The sequence below is a fragment of the Kockiozyma suomiensis genome (genome assembly GCF_038497685.1).
Source record: "Kockiozyma suomiensis strain NRRL Y-17356 unplaced genomic scaffold V2V93scaffold_17, whole genome shotgun sequence".
In the NCBI taxonomy this organism is placed as follows: domain Eukaryota; kingdom Fungi; phylum Ascomycota; class Lipomycetes; order Lipomycetales; family Lipomycetaceae; genus Kockiozyma; species Kockiozyma suomiensis.
The window spans coordinates 275,335-295,999 of record NW_027117680.1 but is presented as its reverse complement, the minus strand read 5'-3'; the positions used below and the strand labels follow the sequence as shown (position 1 = coordinate 295,999).

At 45.6% G+C, this 20,665-nt stretch overlaps 11 protein-coding genes across 11 annotated transcripts; 5 read left to right on the top strand and 6 right to left on the bottom strand.

The window, feature by feature from the left end:
* Positions 1-82: 82 nt before the first annotated feature.
* V2V93DRAFT_100626 (uncharacterized protein) lies at positions 83-1,284 on the bottom strand. Its single transcript, XM_066906723.1, has one exon. The coding sequence runs from the start codon at positions 805-807 to the stop codon at positions 154-156; it is 654 nt and encodes a 217-aa protein (XP_066763406.1). The 5' UTR covers positions 808-1,284; the 3' UTR covers positions 83-153.
* V2V93DRAFT_395156 (Fusaric acid resistance protein-like-domain-containing protein) lies at positions 979-4,997 on the bottom strand (the record flags this gene model as incomplete). Its single annotated transcript, XM_066912514.1, has 14 exons — positions 979-1,248; positions 1,312-1,476; positions 1,535-1,573; positions 1,631-1,700; positions 1,757-2,063; positions 2,118-2,178; positions 2,232-2,356; positions 2,408-2,518; positions 2,574-2,615; positions 2,665-3,260; positions 3,317-3,427; positions 3,485-3,814; positions 3,865-3,904; positions 3,955-4,997. 14 exons carry the CDS (start codon positions 4,995-4,997, stop codon positions 1,151-1,153), a joined length of 3,138 nt encoding a protein of 1,045 aa, XP_066763405.1. The 3' UTR covers positions 979-1,150.
* A 115-nt stretch (positions 4,998-5,112) lies between these two features.
* On the bottom strand, positions 5,113-7,317 carry V2V93DRAFT_375991 (chaperonin Cpn60/TCP-1 family). Its single transcript, XM_066911623.1, has 5 exons — positions 7,032-7,317; positions 6,919-6,971; positions 6,775-6,864; positions 5,976-6,725; positions 5,113-5,923 (listed from the first exon to the last, which is right to left on the bottom strand). The coding sequence occupies exons 1-5, from the start codon at positions 7,126-7,128 to the stop codon at positions 5,321-5,323; spliced, it is 1,593 nt and encodes a 530-aa protein (XP_066763404.1). The 5' UTR covers positions 7,129-7,317; the 3' UTR covers positions 5,113-5,320.
* Positions 7,318-7,397: 80 nt separating this feature from the next.
* V2V93DRAFT_375987 (P-loop containing nucleoside triphosphate hydrolase protein) lies at positions 7,398-9,138 on the top strand. The gene is made up of 6 exons (XM_066911622.1): positions 7,398-7,629; positions 7,689-7,770; positions 7,830-7,837; positions 7,887-8,058; positions 8,112-8,169; positions 8,220-9,138. The coding sequence occupies exons 1-6, from the start codon at positions 7,513-7,515 to the stop codon at positions 9,097-9,099; spliced, it is 1,317 nt and encodes a 438-aa protein (XP_066763403.1). The 5' UTR covers positions 7,398-7,512; the 3' UTR covers positions 9,100-9,138.
* V2V93DRAFT_375986 (Ribokinase-like protein) lies at positions 8,930-10,750 on the bottom strand. The gene is made up of 4 exons (XM_066911621.1): positions 10,498-10,750; positions 10,180-10,424; positions 10,084-10,117; positions 8,930-10,028 (listed from the first exon to the last, which is right to left on the bottom strand). Exons 2-4 carry the CDS (start codon positions 10,256-10,258, stop codon positions 9,134-9,136), a joined length of 1,008 nt encoding a protein of 335 aa, XP_066763402.1. The 5' UTR covers positions 10,259-10,424; positions 10,498-10,750; the 3' UTR covers positions 8,930-9,133.
* A 116-nt stretch (positions 10,751-10,866) lies between these two features.
* V2V93DRAFT_375978 (uncharacterized protein) lies at positions 10,867-11,805 on the top strand. Its single transcript, XM_066911620.1, has 2 exons — positions 10,867-11,257; positions 11,317-11,805. Exons 1-2 carry the CDS (start codon positions 11,064-11,066, stop codon positions 11,468-11,470), a joined length of 348 nt encoding a protein of 115 aa, XP_066763401.1. The 5' UTR covers positions 10,867-11,063; the 3' UTR covers positions 11,471-11,805.
* Positions 11,784-14,552, top strand: V2V93DRAFT_375974 (FAD binding domain-containing protein). The gene is made up of 4 exons (XM_066911619.1): positions 11,784-12,056; positions 12,109-12,180; positions 12,241-12,303; positions 12,414-14,552. Exons 1-4 carry the CDS (start codon positions 12,030-12,032, stop codon positions 14,184-14,186), a joined length of 1,935 nt encoding a protein of 644 aa, XP_066763400.1. The 5' UTR covers positions 11,784-12,029; the 3' UTR covers positions 14,187-14,552.
* On the bottom strand, positions 14,488-15,768 carry V2V93DRAFT_328908 (uncharacterized protein; the record flags this gene model as incomplete). The annotated part of the gene is made up of 2 exons (XM_066907607.1): positions 14,488-14,696; positions 14,832-15,768. The coding sequence occupies 2 exons, from the start codon at positions 15,766-15,768 to the stop codon at positions 14,488-14,490; spliced, it is 1,146 nt and encodes a 381-aa protein (XP_066763399.1).
* Positions 15,769-16,037: 269 nt separating this feature from the next.
* On the top strand, positions 16,038-16,902 carry V2V93DRAFT_375972 (CDD1 cytidine deaminase-like protein). Its single transcript, XM_066911618.1, has 5 exons — positions 16,038-16,124; positions 16,189-16,225; positions 16,283-16,326; positions 16,386-16,456; positions 16,515-16,902. Exons 1-5 carry the CDS (start codon positions 16,070-16,072, stop codon positions 16,731-16,733), a joined length of 426 nt encoding a protein of 141 aa, XP_066763398.1. The 5' UTR covers positions 16,038-16,069; the 3' UTR covers positions 16,734-16,902.
* Positions 16,821-20,194, top strand: V2V93DRAFT_100312 (uncharacterized protein). Its single transcript, XM_066906722.1, has 3 exons — positions 16,821-17,093; positions 17,157-19,861; positions 19,922-20,194. Exon 2 carries the CDS (start codon positions 17,193-17,195, stop codon positions 19,854-19,856), a length of 2,664 nt encoding a protein of 887 aa, XP_066763397.1. The 5' UTR covers positions 16,821-17,093; positions 17,157-17,192; the 3' UTR covers positions 19,857-19,861; positions 19,922-20,194.
* V2V93DRAFT_375965 (uncharacterized protein) lies at positions 19,972-20,646 on the bottom strand. The gene is made up of 4 exons (XM_066911617.1): positions 20,469-20,646; positions 20,306-20,377; positions 20,158-20,244; positions 19,972-20,087 (listed from the first exon to the last, which is right to left on the bottom strand). Exons 1-4 carry the CDS (start codon positions 20,616-20,618, stop codon positions 20,031-20,033), a joined length of 366 nt encoding a protein of 121 aa, XP_066763396.1. The 5' UTR covers positions 20,619-20,646; the 3' UTR covers positions 19,972-20,030.
* Positions 20,647-20,665: the final 19 nt, after the last annotated feature.

Here is a 20,665-nt window from a genome sequence, read left to right as displayed (position 1 = left end):
ATAACTTTTGACTATAGATGGTATTTCGTCAACAATTATAATATACTAACAGTCAAATAAACATTGGATATTTCACATCTCTTCACCATGCTACTCCGCATCGCTTGGCAAATTCATGCATTCACTGATATCGCTTTCACAACTTTAAATTATTTATGCGAGCATGGCAAGCATAGCACCAACAACACCGACTGCAACTGCGCTGCCTGCCTGAAGAGCGTTAGCGGCACCAGTGAAGGTAGCAACTGACGACGCAGATGTGCTGGGAACGGTAGCAACGGACGAAGTAGCAGTAGCATTGCTGGCAGTACCGTTGCTGGCAGCAGTACTGCCCGAGGTCACGTAAGAGATAGTAAAGGGAATGCAATCATCGGGAGTGCTGTCTGCGTAATACATGGCCTGGTACTGGGTGGTCGAGTATTGGTAAGGATCATTAGTATTCTTGCAGGCGTAGAATCCGGACGAAGAGCCATTGATGGCAAGAGTGGTGCCGTCAATGATAGTAAACTGATCATCGTCACCAAGGACAGAAGCGGTGAGAATATCAGCGTAGACCTGTAACACGTAGGGGAAGGTGGCAAGGGCGGCCGCAAACTGGGTAGTGGAGGGATCGTAGGTGAAGGTCTCGCCGACATCACTGTTGAGGAAGACGTAGTTGAGACCGGCTCCCTCGTGGGAGGAAGTGAGGAAGTCACCGTCGATGGCAGAGCTCTTGGAGGAAACCTGAAGGGTGACATTGAGGGTCGAAGCGGCGGCGGCTCCGGCGGAAAGGCCGAGGAGGGGGAGGGCGAGCTTAGAGAACTTCATTGTGAATTGATAATAAAAAGAGAGGTGATAGAAAACACGAGAAGGGGAGTCTACAGGTCATTTTATGGAGAAACCGAGGACGACGAGCTATTTTTGGCTGCAGAAAGTGGCCCGGAACGCGTTTAGCGCAAAATCCAAACAAACTATGTCGTTAGACTGCACGGCTAAAGCAACGCAGTCAAGCCTAGTCCGTGCCAGAGAATCTTGTTTCAGCACAACACTTGTTTCAGCCGCACGTTTGTTGTGGAGAAGCCACCGCGTCACACTCGGGGTTCATGCCGGCCATTGCTCTATTGATGCTGTGTCTACTGCATTTTATTGGAATTGTATCATATTTCCTATGCTAAATGATCAAGGTGTCGTCGTTGATCACCCCGTATATATGCTGCAGCTTTCCTATTATCTCCAAAAGTGCGCCATTGATTGCCGTCGTCGACAGCACTGTATATGAACCACCTCGTCAGTACACTCTCAAGTAAATGCATTCGTATCAATACAACTCACCGTAAGAGTAAATCAACACAAATTCATCCTCGCTTCCTGCAGTCTGCTGCTGAATTTGCCGATACCTGTACTCATTCACCTTCGAGATCATTACCTCCCTAGCATGCTCGCTATTAGGAAGATGCTGTGGAAGCGGCAGTCCCAGTCGAAGTGACGATGATATTACTAGACATTCCATCAGTTAAATCCTGTTTCTAGTTTACCTTGCACCGAGTTAACCTACGATAAAACAACAAAAAGACCCGATTATTCAATTCTCGTCCTGTAAATACGTTAGACATTAGCCTGCTTTGATCTAATTATCGCCCAATAGACTCACGTTCTTGATTGGTATACGATATAATCTGTAGCTCTTGAACAGCAGCCCCACGATTGCGCGATAAAATATCCTATAGTCCTTAATATGCAAATCACATACTAACATACAAAAAAAATTGCAACTTACATTCATCATATGAAATGAGTCCAGTATCTCCTGTGTCGATCTAATAATATTTTTGTATTCCGTTGTCGGAAACGGTCCCTTTAATCGAAACTCTTTACTTGCCTGAGACAGCAATGGACTAATATTTATCAACATCTTTAATAGTTGTGATTCTTCATTTAGCCCCCTGTTTTGTTTCGTATGTCGTCGCACTGAATTCCCTTCCAAAGAGAATCCTCTTAATGGATCGCTATTCCATAGCAATCCCATCCGCATCCAGAGAGTGCCAAGCTTCCGTTTCAGCTCAGCGCGCGCGCTATTCGGCCAGCTATTATCATAATTAGCTATTAACATATCTGTTATCTTGCCTGGACTTGCATACATATATAAAGTAACCAGTACTCCCCATATAACACCAAGGGTCACCGCAACAAGTCGATGCCCTAAAATCACCCATTAGCTCGGCTCACTTTCATGAATAATAAACCTGACGTACATGCAATATCGCCGACAACAGGTGTTAACCCTCCCTCATCTTCATCGTCGTCGTCGTTATCGAAGTCATCACGCGATATACTGAACGAGTATAGAGCGGTGAGATTGAATGTTAAAAGAATAAATCTAGAAATAATCAGAATAATTTCTGTCACCATGAATTCCGCCGAAACTTACCTGCCAAACACAGTATTTGGCTTTCCGGTTAGAATAATATGAAAACAACCCAGTGCAATGCAGAATCCGATTAGTGGAAGAGCAATAGCGTTTCCCGGAGCAATCTGCCATCTAAAATATTTTTAGTTAACTCTATTGTTGACCGTTATTGAACGCATGAACTTACGCAATATAAGCAAACAACGTTCCTAGACATGTGCCGAGAATCCTTCGCCAGGTCAGAGGATATTTTATAGAGCTTTACCGATTTTACATACCGAAAAAAAGCCGCAGTCAGAGTCCCTCCAATTGATACATTCATGACAATCACAAATGACACCAGTCCCCACTCCATCCGATAATAGCTAAATAAAGGTCTAGTCTTCTGTATATAAGCAGGCAGTGTGAACAGCATAGCTCCCAGTCCAACTTTGATACCATACAGCACATCGATACTGCGGAATGCATACAATTGTCGCCATATTCTAAGACGAAGCGGGTCCTTCACAAAAGAGTCCACAAACTGAATTCCTTCGTCAGTGAATAGCCTCGAAAATGATCGGGGAAATGTTGCTCCGCTAGGGCGAGACGTAAGATCGAAATCAGTCTCAACAGACGCTGGTTTCCAAAATTGGATCCACTCCCACGACGGAAGTCGATTATACGCATCATATTCTTCAATGATGCGTATGGTATCGGATAAGCAATCAGCAACAGTCAATAATCCGTAGGTAAATTGACCACAAATAGCAACGATCTCTTCCAAGTATGCACCAATTTCAGCATGCCGATGCTGAACGGGTGAAGTGAACAAATCCATTGCATAAATTTCACGAAGTACCGACAATCGTGCTTTGGCAAATTCATCTCGCGCCTATTGGTCTCAAAATTAATCATGGCTTTATATATACAGAAAAAAATCGGACTCACAGCTAAAAGATCTACTTTCAAATTTGCTGGAAGATGAATTCTTGAATGGCGATCAGCTCCATGAAATTTCATGCTATTCAACGTGTCGCGAAGAAGACTGGCAGCGTTTACCTAGACATAATTATTATCTATGCCGTGTTCATAAGATCGAGAAAACAAAATATGTACCATTCTATCGCCAAACAAGTGCGTAAACACGTTGAATAATTCCAAGCAGGAATTCTTTCGATACCCGGGCCCAATTTCCATAAGCTGGAGTTTCAACACTTGTGAACTTCTCAACGCTCCAATATTAGGCAAGATGTCTTCAATAGACTTTGTCAATCGCTTAAGAATAGCATGTTCGGCAACAGTTCCCCACAAGTAATGTTCAAATTTTGCTTCATGAAGTGTCGTATCCAACGATCGCTGGGACTCTTGGACTGCTTTCAATGGTTTCTCGTAATCTGCGGCGCTTGATGGTGCATTTTCGGTAAAATCTGCAGTCAACACATCAAGCTTTGATATGTAAGCTCACTCATCTTTACCAAACAAACCATAATACTTACAAGCTGCCCATAGTCTGTCAATGTTTTGTTGATTCCGGTTCTTCAAGCAGTCAGTATCAGCTTTTATGCAATTTAGATGTACTCACATACTTTAGCTCTGAAATGGCAGTGACGGGAAACAGTAACAAGCACACGCAAGTCGCAATGATAATGCCGCCGTTTACTACAGCCGAGACCTGAACCATTCTAGATAATGAAAAACTTCCACGCTGAATCGATCCCTCGCGAATCAGAATTGTGGAAAATGAAACCGATGCTAAAGAGCACGCAGTGCTAAATGTTGGTCGATTCATTCGCTGTTTCATGTATGCAATGGATCCCAATCCGCCGGCACAAAATACAATCAAAACAATCGAATGTCCAATATTTATCATATCCATACCTAAAAACAAGCGTGATACAAGCATACTAAATCCAGCCAGACACGAACTGTAAAATAGTGCAACTTCAGCGTAAATATTAGCTTCAATCATACTGCCAACTGTCCGTGCGGCATGAAAGTAGACAGACGCAGTAGCTGCCAGATGTTTTCCATCACCAACTCCAAATATACTCGATATATGGCCATTAAAAACCACCAGCGATGCAAGTAAATATGCTACCGCACATTTACATGCTCGGGCAAAAATTGGACTCTTGAGAAATGCAACGATCTCAGCAGCGCGCTGTCGAAGAGTCCAGCGAAGTGCTACACGACGCACGTTCAAGCCAGATGCTGCGATCGGTATCGGCAGCTCACTATCAAATGACAAAGATGTAAATCCAATGCCTCGACCGTCATTGGAATTTGCAGGAGCGTTAAATGCGCTAGGGAGCAAATGTGCGAAAGCAGAGCGCGACGTCCTATCATGCTCAAGTTCTGATCTGCTATCTACCTCATCCGCAGCTCCAAACGAATATCGTCTTAGGGTATTCAAAGAGGTGGTTCCTACTCCGTGCGTAGGACTGTCTTCATATGCTTTTGATTTCCGCCGCTGTGGAGATGCAAGAAGTGGTTGGCGCGCAGGACTATTCAGAGACCCTGGCGAGGTAGGGTATGTGCTGATCTCGTTCAACCTCGGTGATTCGGACGGTGTTGGAGAGAATGATTCGTATAATTCAATATCAACTGTATCAGGATGGTCCTCAGCCATCTACTGCTAAATTCTGGTTTCTGAGTTATAGGTCTCGAGCGTGTATAGGCTAGTAACGTTTACACTGCGGCGGTCGTAGATAATTTGTGGGTTGGGAGTTCAAAAGCTTGAGAGCTTGAAACGAGCAAACAAGTTTCCATTCCTAAGTTATTAAGCTAATAAAACCGATTCTATTAAGAGACTTCCGATTTATAATCACTGAGATTTAACATTTGATTACATTGGCGTCCGCAAAACGAATCAAACTACCTCGGAAAAACAAATTCATAACATGTACAATTATAAATATATATATATATATGACGAATATCATAAAACACAGTCTATCTACCAATAGCGATATCATCAATCCGCAGCAACGACTTTACAGTCTCGGCAGCCAGTTGAATCGCACTAGTACTAACCAACAACGGTTGCAAAACATTTTCGTCAACAATGTTCTTAGTAGCACCTTTCCTTACACTCACGCCAGCGTTCTTTTCTCCACGCTCGTGTCTGCTTCGCAGATCCGTCACAACCTGAATACTATGTAAGCCGGCGTTCTCTGCTAACGTTGTAGGAATAACTTCAAGAGCATTGGCAAATTCTTGCCAGCAGATCTGCTCAGTACCAAATAACTCGCGAGCTTCACGAGCAAGCGTCCGCGAGACTTCAATCTCAGGAGCACCTCCACCGGCAATCAATGCGCGCTCTTTAGCAAGACAACGGATAACGCAAAGAGCATCGTGGATCGAGCGGTCGGCTTCGTCGAGAACAAGCTGATTGGCGCCACGGACGATGATGGACACTGTTCTAGAAGCGTTTTTGACGCCGGTAATTTTGACGACGCGGGAACCTGATGATTGCACTTCCTCGACAAGTTCAGCTTGACCGAGCTTATCCTCTGAAAATGATTCGATGTCTGCAATGGGTTGGCAACCGGTGCTCTAAAGTCGAAGTTAGCAGTGCAACTAAATAGTACATCATTATCGTACATACCTTGCAAATAAATTCAATCTCGTCGCGCTCAATGTCTTTTATAACCAATATTCCTAATTTAGCCAAGAAATGAAGTGACAAATCATTAACAGCATCTCTGAGAATAGACTTTTGAATGAGCAATACGTTGCATTTGGCCTTCTTGATTTTCTTGCAAATATTAAGCAAATAAGTTCTCTCCTCTTTCAAGATTTTGTCCATCTGTCTGTAATCATTAACAACAACTTGGTTCTCCATATCTGGCTTTGGCGGTGACACTTGGAACTGAATCAATCCAATTCTCGCTTTCTCCATACGAGCTGGTCCACCGGCAGTTTTTATCACATGCTGAGTCAATACGAGACCATCAACGAGCTCGGTATCTTCAATTGTGCCTCCCAGTTCTTTGACCAATTTGATGTTTCCCAGATCGACGTTCTGCGCAGTAGCGGGGTTGATAACGCGCAGAACAGCATCGACAGACATAGGTGCAAGTAGCGATGAAAACTGCGAGACAATCTTCGAGCTAAGCGAGGTCGAGGCGGCGCGTACCAGTGACGTGCGATCGCTCAGTTCGACGGGAATCGACATTTCACGCAGAATTGCCACAGCACGAGCAGCAGCGCGCTGGAAGGACTCGGCGATAATAGTCGGGTGGATGCCCTTCAAAAGAAGACGTTCAGCGGCACCGAGCATACCTCCAGCGATGACGACGACGGAGGTGGTACCATCTCCGGCCTCGACATCTTGAGCTGCCGAAAGATCAACGAGCTATGTTACGGTTAGTAGGATATTCAAAGATTGCAAAAGAATATCTTACCATCTTTGCGGCCGGGTGCATGACAGCCATGTGCTTCAAGATTGTGTGTCCATCGTTGGTAATAATGACTTCTCCTCGTCCGGTTTTGATCTACAGAATAATCAGCATACAGCACACATCATCAGATCATTGAAAGCAAGTTACCATCTTATCCATTCCTTTCGGTCCCAAAGAAGTCCTAATCGCGTCTGCAACAGCTGCGCAAAAAAAAAATCAGCAAATCATGTCATATTATGATCGTCGCAATGCATACGAACCTCTCGCGGCAACAATGTTTGCCTTACGAACTTCCTGAGGCTTTTCTTTATCGCGAAAAGAAGCATTGCTGCTTACTGGGCCAGAAACAGCAGACATATGTGTTTATGTATGAAGGATGTAGTTTTCAAATTTGTAACGAAAATTAGTATGATCGCTACTAGAACAATCAGACCAAGAGCAACTATAAGATAGATATCAGGGTATAACTGTATTAAGTACTGATAACTGTCTGGATATAAATAAAAACAGGCAGTACCAGAACGAAATCTAGTTTTTTTCTTGCTGTCGCTGCGACGCGCTTCTCCTGTATTCGGCGAGATCTTTCTTCACGCGTTTAGAGTTTGAAGAGGGTAACAATGCTGTTGCTTTTGAGTGCATAAAAGTATATTAAAAGTGTGCATAATTGGTGGTCATCCACCTCGCTTTCCCACTCACAATCGCAATCATCTATCGCATTCTTTTGCATTATCAGAATACGCAATGCCACCTAAAGCCGACTGGGAAAAGTATAGGGCGCCTATAGAGGATTCAGATCAGAAGAAGGAAGAGAAGATTCAACCGCTGTCTGAGGACGATATTGCGGTGCTCAAGACTTATGTATTGATTCACTGAGTGGCTGTGATGATTGTGGACATTCTAACTGACTATCTTTGTAGGGTGTTGCTCCGTATGCTACTTTGTTAAAGAAGCTAGAGAAGGATATTAAGGATGTACAGGCGCGAGTGAATGAAAAGATTGGTGAGTGGCGACCCATTACTTATCACTTCAGCTGACATCAGCTAACTTTTATCATATAGGCGTCAAAGTGTGTATAATTGCAACACGACTACTCAGTATCGAGCTAACTTTAGTAGGAATCTGATACTGGACTTGCACCACCGCATTTGTGGGATGTTGCAGCTGATAGACAGCGTATGCAAGAGGAGCAGCCGCTACAGGTGGCGCGATGCACGAAAATCATCCAAACTGCAGATGATCCAGAGAAGTCTAAATACGTGATTAATGTCAAGCAGCTGGCCAAGTTTGGTAAGTTTATGTGCTGTGTAGATGTGGTAATTAAGGTGCTAACGTGAGTGTAGTCGTGAGTTTGGGAGATCGTGTCAGTCCCACTGATATTGAGGAGGGCATGAGAGTTGGGTATGTTTTTTGGAAGAAGCAATAAAATGATATTTACTGACAGTTACTAGCGTTGATCGAAACAAATATCAGATTCAGCTTCCGCTCCCACCCCGAATCGATCCATCTGTCACGATGATGACGGTTGAGGAAAAACCGGACGTCACGTACGGCGACGTTGGAGGCTGCAAAGAGCAGATTGAGAAATTGCGAGAAGTTGTTGAGCTGCCATTACTTTCACCGGAGCGATTTGTCAATCTAGGAATTGATCCGCCCAAAGGTATTCTTCTGTACGGACCGCCTGGAACGGGAAAGACATTGTGTGCGCGAGCGGTTGCCAACCGAACAGATGCTACATTTATCCGAGTGATTGGCTCAGAACTTGTACAGAAGTATGTTGGTGAAGGAGCACGAATGGTTCGTGAGTTGTTTGAGATGGCGCGTACAAAGAAGGCCTGTATTATCTTCTTTGACGAAGTTGATGCAATTGGAGGAGCACGATTTGATGACGGAGCAGGAGGAGATAATGAAGTCCAGCGAACTATGCTTGAATTGATTACTCAGTTGGATGGCTTTGATCCTCGAGGAAATATCAAGGTCATGTTTGCGACAAACAGACCCAACACGCTTGATCCGGCACTTTTGCGACCCGGTCGGATTGACCGAAAAGTTGAATTCAGTCTGCCAGATCTAGAAGGGCGCGCCAATATTTTACGGATTCACGCCAAGTCGATGTCTGCCGATCGCGATATTCGCTGGGAATTGATTTCAAGATTGTGTCCTAATGCCACAGGAGCCGAGTTGCGGTCAGTGTGCACTGAGGCGGGCATGTTTGCGATTCGAGCGCGGCGGAAGGTTACTTCGGAGAAGGACTTTTTGGCGTCCGTGGAGAAGGTTATTAAGAGTAACTTGAAGTTTAGCAGTACTTCACAATACATGCAGTACAACTGATTATATAAGACGAATACAATTGCAATTTATATTTTTAAAGCAACTCTAAATTGTCTTCAAATAAGACTGTGTAGGCCTCACCAATCATTTCAGCCAAATTGCTCGCCAACATTGCTCTTCCATATTTTTTGAAAGCAGCACGCGAGCAATAGCGTGTAACAGCGGCAGCACCATAAGCCGCCAATAGCATCATTCTGTCATGCTCTATATCATTGTCATGATCCCAGATACGCTCTTCATATGCGTGCTTCCAGGCTAAGAAAGTGGCTGCAGTGCCTGATAATGTGTCACCTTGACCTCCTACTCGCTTCTTGCCGCCGGGCATGGAGCAAGATATTGCGAAATCGCCGTTGGATATGTGGTCTTCGAAACCTTTTGCGATGACAGTGGGACCATTGTATGCCTTTGATAGATTTTGGCAAGCCTTGTTGAGGTCGACATTTTCGGGATAGTCAATAGACATTGCCTTACATAGTCGTTGAAATTCGACGATGTTTGGGGTTAATAACGCTTTTTTGTAGCCGGTTATGAGATCAGGATGCTGTTGAATTAGAAAGAGACCGTCGGCGTCAATGACAACATGCAAATCCAAAGACTTTGCTTTTAAAAGAACTTTTGCTGCGATTTGCTGCATGACTGGGTCGCGGCCTAAACCAGGACCAATGACGAGTACATGAAGACGAGAAAGGAGAGCGTAGATCTTTGGCAAAATTTCGGATTCGATAACGGCTGACCAAGCCGAGGGTGCCTCCGAGCCGGAAGAAGAGGGAGGGAAAATAGAGCGAGAATCGCGCATGTAGGGATGAACCATAAGATTCGGAGAGTACGTTTTAATGACATGACCAGCCTGCGATTCGCAAATGACATGCGCCATGTCTGCGCCGAGGAGGGTAGCCGACTGCGCAGCGAAGAAGGGGGCCCCCGTGTAGCTATTGCTTGTCAGTAATGACTGAGAACTGGTTGTAGACAAGATGGTATAAATACTCTTCAGATCCGCCAAGGACGGCGATCCGGCCGGCTGTAAAGAATTTTGAGTAGATAAGCGAGTGCTAGGCGATAGCTGAGAGTTTAGATACGTACCTTGTCCTTTATGGAACTTGTCGAGAAGAGGAGGAATAAATTTCTTTATTTCAGCAAGAATTTCTCGAGAAGTAGCCATTGTGCGCTGAATTGCTATGAATTGAAATTATGATGGAATAGAATATAGATGATTTCGACACATGGATCTGGCTGTCGATGACGTCGATCTCCCAGCCGCGGACTTCCTACGAATGGATGCTAAAATGTAATAATAAGGGATTTGTAGATAGAGTGGTTGGGAAGGTCTAGATCAGGGCTTGAGCATCGGCAAATGAGATGAAAGATAAAGGATATACGTCAAGGACTGATTGTACTTACATAGTCAATTGAATATAAGAGGCCAAATACAAGAAAAAGTACTCTGAGGAGGTAATGTGACTAAGCGACTGAATAGGCAGGATTTGAGAAAGTATCAGATGATCTGGTCGTGTGGTCGATGACGAAATCGCAAGACCCCATTCTCTATAAAAGAATGCTCAATAGTAGGGTTTTAGGGTTTCCTAAGACTTTTTTGTCAAGCCAAAAAAAAAATAAACGCCAATAAACAATCACGAAATAATATAAGAGATAGATAGAATGCGGGGTGGAGTCTCAAACTGAAGATTACAGAATAAATAGAGTTTGTAGAGCATAAGTGCACAGAGACTGTTGAAGTCTCGCTCTCTCACTTAACTACACCCTCCTTCGCCCCAGCTAGTATCAGTCCCTTTCAACTTTTGATAGATATCTTGTACCTTGTACTAGTCTTGTCTATTATTCAACTGGATTTATTATTGTTATATTTATACTCGAATACAGTACTACGATTGGTTCTGAGATCTCGATAACACAGTATCTGCACCACTAGTTCTCTTCTATCCTATCGTAACACGTTCACAATCACCATGTTGAGCTCAATTAGCATTCTACGGCAGCCTGCTTCGAGAACCTTGTTGCGCAGCTTTTCGACTTCATTACGACTACAAAATACAGCTGCCAGTGCCCCCGCTGCCGCCGCTGCAGCTCCGGTGTCTCCGGCTCCATCTGCGACCGCAGCAGCCAAGCGCGCGCGGAAGCCAGTGGGTGGATTCCGAGGAGCGTGAGTATTTTTTTTATCTTAAAATTAGTGGAATGATTTCATCTAACAGCCGCATACAGGATCCTGGGTTTCTTTGCGGGAACTACTTTTACCGGTCTAGTGGGGTACTTTTATGTGCTGGATGTATACCGCGACTCCAACACACTGCTGCTCGAGGATCTAGTCGAGCTGCAGCGTCATGTGTCCAAGCTCGAGTCGGAGATGAAGAAGTGATTTGGCCTGCAAGATGTAGCAAGAGAGAAAAATACAATCTTTTTGATCATTGGTCAGTGATTAGTAATTGGACGAAAACACGATCCGACAGCCATAACAGTATATTGATCAATTACCCGACCGATCGGATGTTTTGACTTAGTCTCCGACGGATCTCTGATTACTCATTGCTAAGTAATTACTCGTAGCCAATGGTAGTGTTTTGTGGGGTTGCTAAATGCACTACGCCGATTGGCTATGCTGCTCCGGGCCCGCACCGGCTCGCTGTCTGGATGTGTACCCTAGCCCGTGATTGACAATATCTAGAATAAAAATCAGAAGCAGTTCTAGAATTATTATCAGTAGTATTCGACAGTAGCTAAAGTTGAATCAAATGCAGTATTCGATTGTATCGTAGCAGACAGCGGCTTTAATCTGGTGAATTTTGGGTGTTCTAAGTAAATAGAGAGCGAGTGGCAGCCGGCGTGTGCCGAGCACAAACTCTGGCTTTTTGTTCTCCACACTCTCTTTCTCTTCCTCTCTCTTCCTCTCTCTATCTCCCCTTCCCCCCTCCAACGCAATGCTCTCATTCGCAGGTCGCTCCTCGGTGTGTACTCTCGTTCTTCAATTGTTTCTTTTTATCTGACTCCTTATTGCAGCGCCTCCTCGGCTCCTCCAGTGCCAGGTGTTTTTCCGCCTCGGCAACCGCTCGCAAGATCATCGCAAACACAGTACGCTCCTTCATCTATCAGTGCCGGTTTTTACACGCTCTTTCTCACTCTTAGTTATAGCCTCTTAGAGCTACCGAAGCTTCGCCTCACCTTACCGCGAACTCCTCGAAATATGCCGTCGTCGTACGTCTCCTATCTTCCTTTGTCAGCGATCTGTAGACCGAGTCCTAGCTCCGACTCTAGTTCTGCCTCTACTCTTATCAACTCTTCTTTTTTTTTCTAACTCTGCCTAGGACCATGAATACGACTGCATTGTTGTAGGTGCTGGTGGAGCTGGTCTCCGTGCTGCCTTCGGTCTCGCCGAGGCAGGCTTTAACACCGCCTGCATCTCGAAGCTCTTCCCGACGCGCTCCCACACCGTCGCCGCTCAAGGTGGTATTAACGCCGCTCTCGGAAACATGCACGAAGACGACTGGCACTGGCACATGTACGACACTGTCAAGGGATCGGACTGGCTCGGTGATCAGGACGCTATTCACTACATGACCCGCGAGGCCCCCAAGTCCATCATCGAACTTGAGCACTACGGTGTCCCTTTCTCGCGTACCGAGGAAGGCAGAATCTACCAGCGTGCTTTTGGTGGTCAATCTAAGGACTATGGACATGGTGGCCAAGCTTACCGCTGCTGCGCCGTCGCCGACCGTACCGGTCACTCTCTCTTGCACACTCTCTACGGCCAGTCCCTAAGACACAACACAAACTTTTTCATTGAGTTCTTTGCCCTCGACTTGCTCATGGAGGATGGTGCCTGCGTTGGTGTCATGGCCTACAACCAGGAGGACGGTACCTTGCACCGTTTCCGCGCTCACCGCACCGTTCTCGCTACCGGCGGATACGGACGCGCCTACTTCTCTTGCACCTCTGCGCACACTTGCACTGGTGACGGCAATGCTATGGTTACCCGTGCTGGTCTGCCTTTGCAGGATCTTGAGTTTGTTCAGTTCCATCCTACAGGTATCTATGGTTCAGGCTGTCTCATCACCGAAGGTTCGCGTGGTGAAGGTGGATATCTGCTTAATTCGGAGGGTGAGCGTTTCATGGAGCGCTACGCTCCCACCGCCAAGGATCTTGCCTCGCGTGACGTCGTCTCGCGATCAATGACCATGGAAATCCGTGAGGGCCGCGGTGTCGGTGACCTCAACGATCATATCTACCTGCAGCTTAGTCACTTGCCCGCCGAAGTTCTGCACGAGCGTCTCCCTGGTATTTCCGAAACTGCTGCTATTTTTGCTGGCGTTGACGTCACCAAGGAGCCCATCCCTGTGCTTCCCACCGTGCACTACAACATGGGTGGTATCCCTACCAAGTACACTGGTGAGGTGTTGACCGTTGACGAGAACGGAAACGACAAGGTTGTTCCTGGTCTGCTTGCCTGCGGTGAGGCTGCTTGTGTGTCTGTTCATGGAGCCAACCGTCTTGGAGCTAACTCTTTACTTGATTTGGTTGTCTTTGGTCGTGCCGTTTCGCACACTATCCGTGACAGCTTGACACCCGGAACGCCGCACAAGGCAGTGTCTGCCGACATTGGCTCGACGACCATTGCAAACCTCGACAAGGTTCGCAATGCTAGCGGTCCCAAATCTACTGCCGAGATCAGACTTGCCATGCAGCGAGTCATGCAGACTGATGTGTCTGTCTTCCGTATGCAGGAGTCGCTTGAGGCTGGTGTCAAGGGTATTACTGCAGTCGATCGTACTTTCCCCGAGGTTGGAATCAAGGACCGCTCGATGATTTGGAACTCCGACTTGGTCGAGACGCTCGAGTTGCAGAACTTGCTGACGTGCGCTATGCAGACCGCATACTCTGCCGTCGCACGTAAGGAGTCGCGTGGTGCTCACGCTAGAGAGGACTACCCTGACCGTGATGATGAGAACTGGATGAAGCATACTCTGTCATGGCAGCACAACCCTGGTGATGAGGTTGAGCTCAAATACCGCGCTGTCAACTACTTTACCTTGGATGAGGGCGAGTGCAAGGTTGTGCCTCCTGGCAAGCGTGTGTACTAAAGATAGCTAACGACAGAGAAGAGAGCGTTGTAAAGAAAAAGAAAAAGGTAGAGTCTCAAACTTTTTTTTTTGCATGTGAAATCAGGATTTTCTTTTTTTTATAATTATATTTTTCGTGTGTTTTAATTGAATGAACATTTTTGTTTCGTATTTTTTTCCAATCTTACTTATTTTTGAAAGGCAGTCCAGTTTACGATTTTTTTTTTCTGGTTTTGTTTTAAATATCTAATTGAATTCTAAACAATGAATAACTAAACTAGATTAAAAGTTGTGAACACTATTTTTTCATTTGTGGAGGAGGCTATATAGGCATATTCCCACTTCTTACGAACGCATCTTTGATCTCTCTTAAAACGCTCGTCAACTCATCGAATTTCTGCGCGACACTGGCATGATCCTGCGCGACGCGCTCTACTGCACGCGTATTACGTTCAACAGCTTCTAGCAGAGCCGCGAGGACACGGCTATTGACGACTGCTGAGGATGTAGAGGATGAAGGAGGAGGGGCGACTGAGTTCAGAGCTGCAGAGAGAGATGATGAGAGAGGGGAAGGGATATCTGGGATTGCGGAGGATGCGAGAGTCGGGGTTTGTTGCTGTTGTTGTTGGGGAGGTGGCGGAGGTTGTGAAGTAGAGCTGCGTTGACGTTTGCGGCGAGTATTTGGGTCGTCTTGGAGAGATCGCGGGCGGAGTGGCTGTTGTTGTTGCTGTTGCTGTTGGAGTTGCAATTGTTGTAGTCTTTGCTGTTGTTGTTGTTGCTGCTGCTGTTGTTGTTGTTGTTGTTGCTGCGGTTGTTGCTGTTGAGGAGCGTCAGAAACTTCTCCGGCTCTGAGAGCATCAACGCGAGACATGATTGCGTGCATGAGCACAAACACACGCGCCGACATCGGTGTCCGCGCTTTCCCTAGTAAATCTCTCTGCTCTTTGACGCCGAGCTTGAACCATCCTGATCCTGATTGAATAGCTCCTAGCTCATACTGCGGAATTCCTCCCGGCGCGTGTGAATATTTCTTGTCGTATTCGAGAATAAAGTAGTATGTCATTCGTAGGAACTTGAACTTTTCGAGTAATGACTTTGGAGTCCGACGTTTGACGTCACCGGTATCGGGCGACGCATTCAATAATTCAAAATCCACGCCCGCGAACCACATTGTTGAGAAGGATGGAGGCGGACGTAAATCGCCTGAATAAAACCGACAAACCTGTTCAAAGAGCTGTTCACGGTTATCGTACTTTACTAGCTGGTTGGCGGCAGTCGCGTCCCAGGTTGCGCCTTGCGGAGGAGGCTGGGTGAGAGCGAGGTAGTATGCTTTGAGAAGACGGGACATTTCAATGTCTGTCCACTTGCGATTCTGCTGGTCATCAGCTTGTTGCACAAGTTGGTGCTGTTGCTGTTGCTGCTGCTGCTGCTGCTGCTGCGGAGTGAGATGTACTGCTGCCGCTGCCGCTGCTGCTGCCGCTGCTGCTGCAGTCGAGGGCGCGTTCGGATGCGGAAGAGCAGCGGAGGGGAGATGGGTGTAAGGCTGCTGCTGCTGCTGTTGTTGTTGCTGAGGCTGAGGCTGCTGAGGCTGCTGCGACTGCATTGGAGCGTTGAGCATCTGCATTGTTGACGAAAGTGCCGATGCACGCGTGTAAAAGAAGCAGACGCGTTAAGTAATCGAAAAAGTAAACAAAGGATTGCAACCGGGTTTTGATTTTGTTTGCGGAATAAGTTGAGAAAAAGGTGGCGAAGTCCCATCCCTGAGCGGTTTTGGGGGTTTAGGGTTGGTTCACTAGTACGAGACCCTTGTGAATATTGAATTTTTCGCTGATAAGCTGCTCGAAGCTGTAGATAATCATAATCATAATTTCCGCTGTAGATAATTATATTCTCATATATTCGCCATGGCTGGGCTCAGTGAGCAAGAGATACAGGATCTGCGACAGAGGACTTTGGATGGTGCGTTTTTTTTGTATATTGGAGGAGCGCAATTGAGTGTAGTCGAGTTCTAACTTGCTTGCAGCCCGTAGTCTCTCCTACTCGCCATATTCCAACTTCAAGTGTGTGTTGTTTTGTTATTGTATATTATAGTGTACTGACTGTATGACTTGGTGTAGAGTTGGCTCCGTGCTGTATACCTCCGACAAGCAATATATTGCAGGTGTGTACTTTGCCCTGTCTACGTTTTCTACATGTTACATATCGAACTGATCAAATTAGGAGCAAATATTGAGAATGCAAGTTACGGTGCTTGTATCTGTGCTGAACAGACAGCAATAGTCAAAGCTGTCGTACGCTGTCTGTTTGATTTACTTTCTATATATTATGCGTCTTTAACACAGTTTGCAGACAACCGGACACAAGCACTTTACAGCAATTGGCGTCGCATCCAGCTCCGGCCAGCTTACCCCGCCATGCGGTATCTGTCGGCAAGTGATTCGAGAATTTGCTCCTCAGATTCAAATTTATATGTTTACTGAAGGAACAGAGTACGTTGTCGAGCCTTTGACTGCTATGTTGCCGCGGAGCTTTGGACCCGAGGATTTGCTTGACACTGCTCCCAATTGATTGTCATGTGAATACGTATTTTATTGTAAGTATATTCTTAATTGCATCGTAATTAGTATCAAGTTTCAGTAAAAGCGGCGATTATAATTCAGAGCCAATGCAAATACGTCACTGGTTGAATCACGTGCAAGCGTTGTAAGCTAAAGCCTGACTCCCTTGTTCCCTCCAACAATCTTGAACCTGTTTTCTTTCTCGACACTAAAGTTCGCACTTTTCTTTTATCTGAGGAGGGTTCTTTGTATATTCTTATCATGACTCGACAGAGTATAACTCTTTGCGTCGTGCTTCTGCTCGCACTGGTGTTGACCGTCGAGGCTGCATCCGTCGAGCGGACCATGCCTCCTAAACAGAAATATGTAGGCATCTCTCCTTTTTCTGATTACAATTGACTATCGTTAGCTAAATACTAACGCTATCCGACAGGAAATCAATGCAGATGAAATCACAACGGTAGCAGAGATGTTTGACGGTCGGATTACAGAGTACTACTATCTCGAAAGAACAGCCGGCACTAAAGGCACAGACCAGACCGTAATTTCCAGGACATCTCAATACCTCGTGCATATCTCGGCCGACCACGGGAAGACCTGGAAAGACGTTGCGTCTTCTGACGATGTGGTTGCTATTTACCCGCATCCGTTTGAGTCAAACTATGTCTTTCTTATCACGGCCGGGAGCCAGATCCTCGTATCGACTGATCGCGGGCAGAAATGGACGACCTACAAGACTCCTGTTTTACCCAACAAATATGCAGCTATTCCATATCTTACCTTTCACAAGTCTCGTCCGGATTGGTTGATCTGGCATGGTGAGATGGATTGCTCTAAGCTGGAGCCTGGGAAAGTCTGTGGTAGCGCGACCTATTACAGCAAGAACGCCGGCAAGTCATGGACCGCCTTGACGGATTCGGTGTCGATATGCACTTTTGTCACCGGAATCCAGAAACCTACCGACGAGAATTTGATTTACTGTGAGAGGCTTATCGCGGCTAGTAGTGCCAATCTCCCCCCTACCGCACAACTTGTGTCGTCGACTGATTATTTCAAAAACGCAAAGAACGAAGAGGTGAAATTCCAAGAAATCAAAGGATTTACAGTGCAAGATGATTTTATTATTGTCGCTACAGTTTCCACTGACCGGACATCGATGCGCGCCGAGGTCTCTGTCGACGGCGTCCAATTCGCCCAGGCTCGTTTCCCACCAAATTTTAACGTCCCCTCCGAGCAGGCGTACACTATCCTCGACACTTCTACCAAAGCAATTCTTATGCACGTCACTGTTAATCGCAATACGGGCTCTGAGTTTGGAACTGTCTTGAAATCAAATTCGAATGGCACTAATTATGTTACCTCGCTTGAGTTTGTTAATCGCGACGGTGACGGCTACGTTGATTATGAGCGGATGCAGGGAATCGAAGGGATTTTGCTCATGAATGTGGTTTCAAACCCATCTGAAACATCTGGAGGCAGTGCGAAAAAATTGCGGTCGAAAATCTCATTCAACGACGGTGCCTCGTGGTCATATCTGATTCCGCCCGCCGTGGACTCGGAAAATAAACCTACTGGCTGCACCACTGATCTTGACTCTTGCTCACTTAATCTGCACGGGTACACTGAACGTGCGGATGTACGTGATACTTTCTCATCTGCATCTGCCGTTGGACTTATGATTGGTGTCGGAAACGTTGGTCCGCAGTTAGGAGTGTATGGAGAAGGCAATACGTATCTTACCCGCGATGCAGGTCTTTCTTGGAAAGAAATCAAAAAAGGAACATATATGTGGGAATTTGGTGACCAGGGATCGATTATCGTTCTTGTGTCATCTGCTGTGCCTACTGATACTTTGCTATATACCTTTGACGAAGGCGCGACTTGGAACGAGTTTAAGTTCCACGATGAAGTAGTGACTGTTATCGATATCAGCACTGTTCCATCCGATACTAGTCGAAATTTCCTAATCCAGGCGATTCCACAGCAGTCGTATGGTGACAAGACGTTGATGATTAACGTTGATTTTACGGGCACCACAAAAACCAAATGCAAGATCGACACTAAGAACGCGAAGAACGATGACTTTGAGCTGTGGACTCCTGCAAAAACCCCTGGTGATGAGAGTTGTCTTTTTGGACACAAGACTGAGTATCGACGGAAATTACCTGATCATTTCTGTTACATTGGCGAGGTTGTTCCGCAGCCGCATTCCGTGAGTGCGAATTGTTCATGCACGAGGCAGGATTACGAGTGTGACGCGAATTATCGTCTGGCGCCTGATGGATCGTGCCAACTTGTGCCTGGATACACGCCGCCCAATCATGCACAGGACTGTAATCAGAATCCGAATATGGTGGAATACTTCGAACCTACAGGATACCGCCGTTTGCCGCTGACCACATGCGAAGGTGGAGAAAATCTTGACCATCTTGTTTCAAAACCTTGTCCGGGTAAAGAAAGAGAGTTTGGTAGAAAACATGGTGGTATGGGCTGGTTTACAATCCTTTTGCTGGTCTTACTACCATTCGGCATGGCAGGTATTGTTGCATGGGTACTTTATAACCATTATTATGGTCAGTATGGGCAGATTCGACTTGGAGAGACCGATTTTGACGTAAGAATTGGCCTTGGAACCGAGAATGGACTGCTAAAGTATCCAATCCTTGCCGTATCTGCTGTAGTTGCGTTCATTGGCGCCGTCCCAATGATCGTGCAGCACTTCATCAACACCCGTCTTGGTCGTCGTCCGGCTCGACCTAGTCGTCTCTACCGCTCGCAAATCAGCACTCGTGATTCGTTCCCGCTCGGCACGCGCGGCGGAAACAGTCGCTATCAATACGCTCCCGTCGATGATAGTGAATCAAACGGATTTCATGGGGGCGATAGTTTCCATGGTGACGAAATGCTAGACGATGATTCGGATGATGATTTCGGACATATGATTCCGCCTGATGCTCCGAATGTAGATCTTCCTACGCCGTCATCGCCACAGTTAAGCGCAGCGCCGTCCTCTCCTCCTGGTGAAATTTCGACGCCGCCTAGTCCTGCTAATCCAGACGCGGAATTAAGACCTCTAAGTCCTGAGATTCCGGCGTTGGATCCGCCGGAGAGCCCCCTGAAGAGTGATGAGTAGATTATGTACGTTTTGAGTTTTTCTTAATGAATGTATAGATGGATATTGTGTTGATTTAAATTAAGTTAGCGAGAGTAGTGTTTGTCTTGAGATGAGAGGAAGTAAAAATATTTGAGCGAGTAATAGTAGAAAAATTGTTATTCTTGAAAGGTAAAGACTATTGTATTGTAATCATCAGCGATCTTTAAGCAGCTTGTTTCTTTTTTCGCGTCTCTTTAATCTCTCGACTCTCTGTAATAATTGGATGAAAATTAGTATAAAAAAAATTTTTAAGAAAACAAATAGAGAAAGATTGTATTACCTTTTTGTGCATTTTCTCGCTTAATCTAGCATATCGCTCTTTATCTTCTTTATCTTGTCTTTTCTGCTTTATCCTGTCGATCCGAGACTATTTTATCTTCATTAATAAAAGCTCAGCCTTTCTTTAACGGTATATGATATACTATTACCTTCGTTGCTTCTTGCTTTTCTTCTTGTAACCTCTTCTGTTCAGCTTTTAATACAGCAAGTTCATTTCGTTTCTAATCATCATTGTCCAATGTTAGTCTCTCATTCTCTTAAGAATATTTCTTTTGTAAATAAACCATTCTATATCACCGAGAAGAAAGGTACCTTTTCACGTTGATCCCAGGCAGTTCTCGTGCCTAATCCATTTATACGTTTCGGCTCTTTGATTTCTTTCCATTGTTTTCCGTTTTTCCGTAAGCCTAGATTTTTCGAGGATGTTGATATTTCTGCTGTCTTTTGTAATATCTCTGCCATTTTTTGTTTTCGTTCTTTCTGTAAGAAGTGAATGGATATTAGAATGG

Bases quoted from the DNA above. Each gene is read 5' to 3' on its own strand.
- V2V93DRAFT_375986 (XM_066911621.1), bottom strand. From the start codon at position 10,258: ATGGCTACTTCTCGAGAAATTCTTGCTGAAATAAAGAAATTTATTCCT. The intron at 10,118-10,179 runs GTACGTATCTAA...AATTCTTTACAG, and splicing joins CAAGTTCCATAAAGGACAAG to CCGGCCGGATCGCCGTCCTT. The intron at 10,029-10,083 runs GTATTTATACCA...GACAAGCAATAG, and splicing joins GTCCTTGGCGGATCTGAAGA to CTACACGGGGGCCCCCTTCT.
- V2V93DRAFT_100312 (XM_066906722.1), top strand. From the start codon at position 17,193: ATGTTTGACGGTCGGATTACAGAGTACTACTATCTCGAAAGAACAGCC.
- V2V93DRAFT_375965 (XM_066911617.1), bottom strand. From the start codon at position 20,618: ATGGCAGAGATATTACAAAAGACAGCAGAAATATCAACATCCTCGAAA. The intron at 20,245-20,305 runs GTAATAGTATAT...AAGATAAAATAG, and splicing joins AAAAGCAAGAAGCAACGAAG to TCTCGGATCGACAGGATAAA. The intron at 20,088-20,157 runs GTAATACAATCT...CAATTATTACAG, and splicing joins GCGAGAAAATGCACAAAAAG to AGAGTCGAGAGATTAAAGAG.
- V2V93DRAFT_100626 (XM_066906723.1), bottom strand. From the start codon at position 807: ATGAAGTTCTCTAAGCTCGCCCTCCCCCTCCTCGGCCTTTCCGCCGGA.
- V2V93DRAFT_375972 (XM_066911618.1), top strand. From the start codon at position 16,070: ATGGCTGGGCTCAGTGAGCAAGAGATACAGGATCTGCGACAGAGGACT. The intron at 16,125-16,188 runs GTGCGTTTTTTT...ACTTGCTTGCAG, and splicing joins GCGACAGAGGACTTTGGATG to CCCGTAGTCTCTCCTACTCG. The intron at 16,226-16,282 runs GTGTGTGTTGTT...GACTTGGTGTAG, and splicing joins TCGCCATATTCCAACTTCAA to AGTTGGCTCCGTGCTGTATA.
- V2V93DRAFT_375987 (XM_066911622.1), top strand. From the start codon at position 7,513: ATGCCACCTAAAGCCGACTGGGAAAAGTATAGGGCGCCTATAGAGGAT. The intron at 7,630-7,688 runs GTATTGATTCAC...CTATCTTTGTAG, and splicing joins TTGCGGTGCTCAAGACTTAT to GGTGTTGCTCCGTATGCTAC. The intron at 8,059-8,111 runs GTAAGTTTATGT...ACGTGAGTGTAG, and splicing joins CAAGCAGCTGGCCAAGTTTG to TCGTGAGTTTGGGAGATCGT.
- V2V93DRAFT_375991 (XM_066911623.1), bottom strand. From the start codon at position 7,128: ATGTCTGCTGTTTCTGGCCCAGTAAGCAGCAATGCTTCTTTTCGCGAT. The intron at 6,972-7,031 runs GTTCGTATGCAT...TTTTTTGCGCAG, and splicing joins AAACATTGTTGCCGCGAGAG to CTGTTGCAGACGCGATTAGG. The intron at 6,726-6,774 runs GTAAGATATTCT...ACCGTAACATAG, and splicing joins TGCACCCGGCCGCAAAGATG to CTCGTTGATCTTTCGGCAGC.
- V2V93DRAFT_375978 (XM_066911620.1), top strand. From the start codon at position 11,064: ATGTTGAGCTCAATTAGCATTCTACGGCAGCCTGCTTCGAGAACCTTG. The intron at 11,258-11,316 runs GTGAGTATTTTT...AGCCGCATACAG, and splicing joins GTGGGTGGATTCCGAGGAGC to GATCCTGGGTTTCTTTGCGG.
- V2V93DRAFT_375974 (XM_066911619.1), top strand. From the start codon at position 12,030: ATGCTCTCATTCGCAGGTCGCTCCTCG. The intron at 12,057-12,108 runs GTGTGTACTCTC...TCCTTATTGCAG, and splicing joins CATTCGCAGGTCGCTCCTCG to CGCCTCCTCGGCTCCTCCAG. The intron at 12,181-12,240 runs GTACGCTCCTTC...TCTTAGTTATAG, and splicing joins GCAAGATCATCGCAAACACA to CCTCTTAGAGCTACCGAAGC.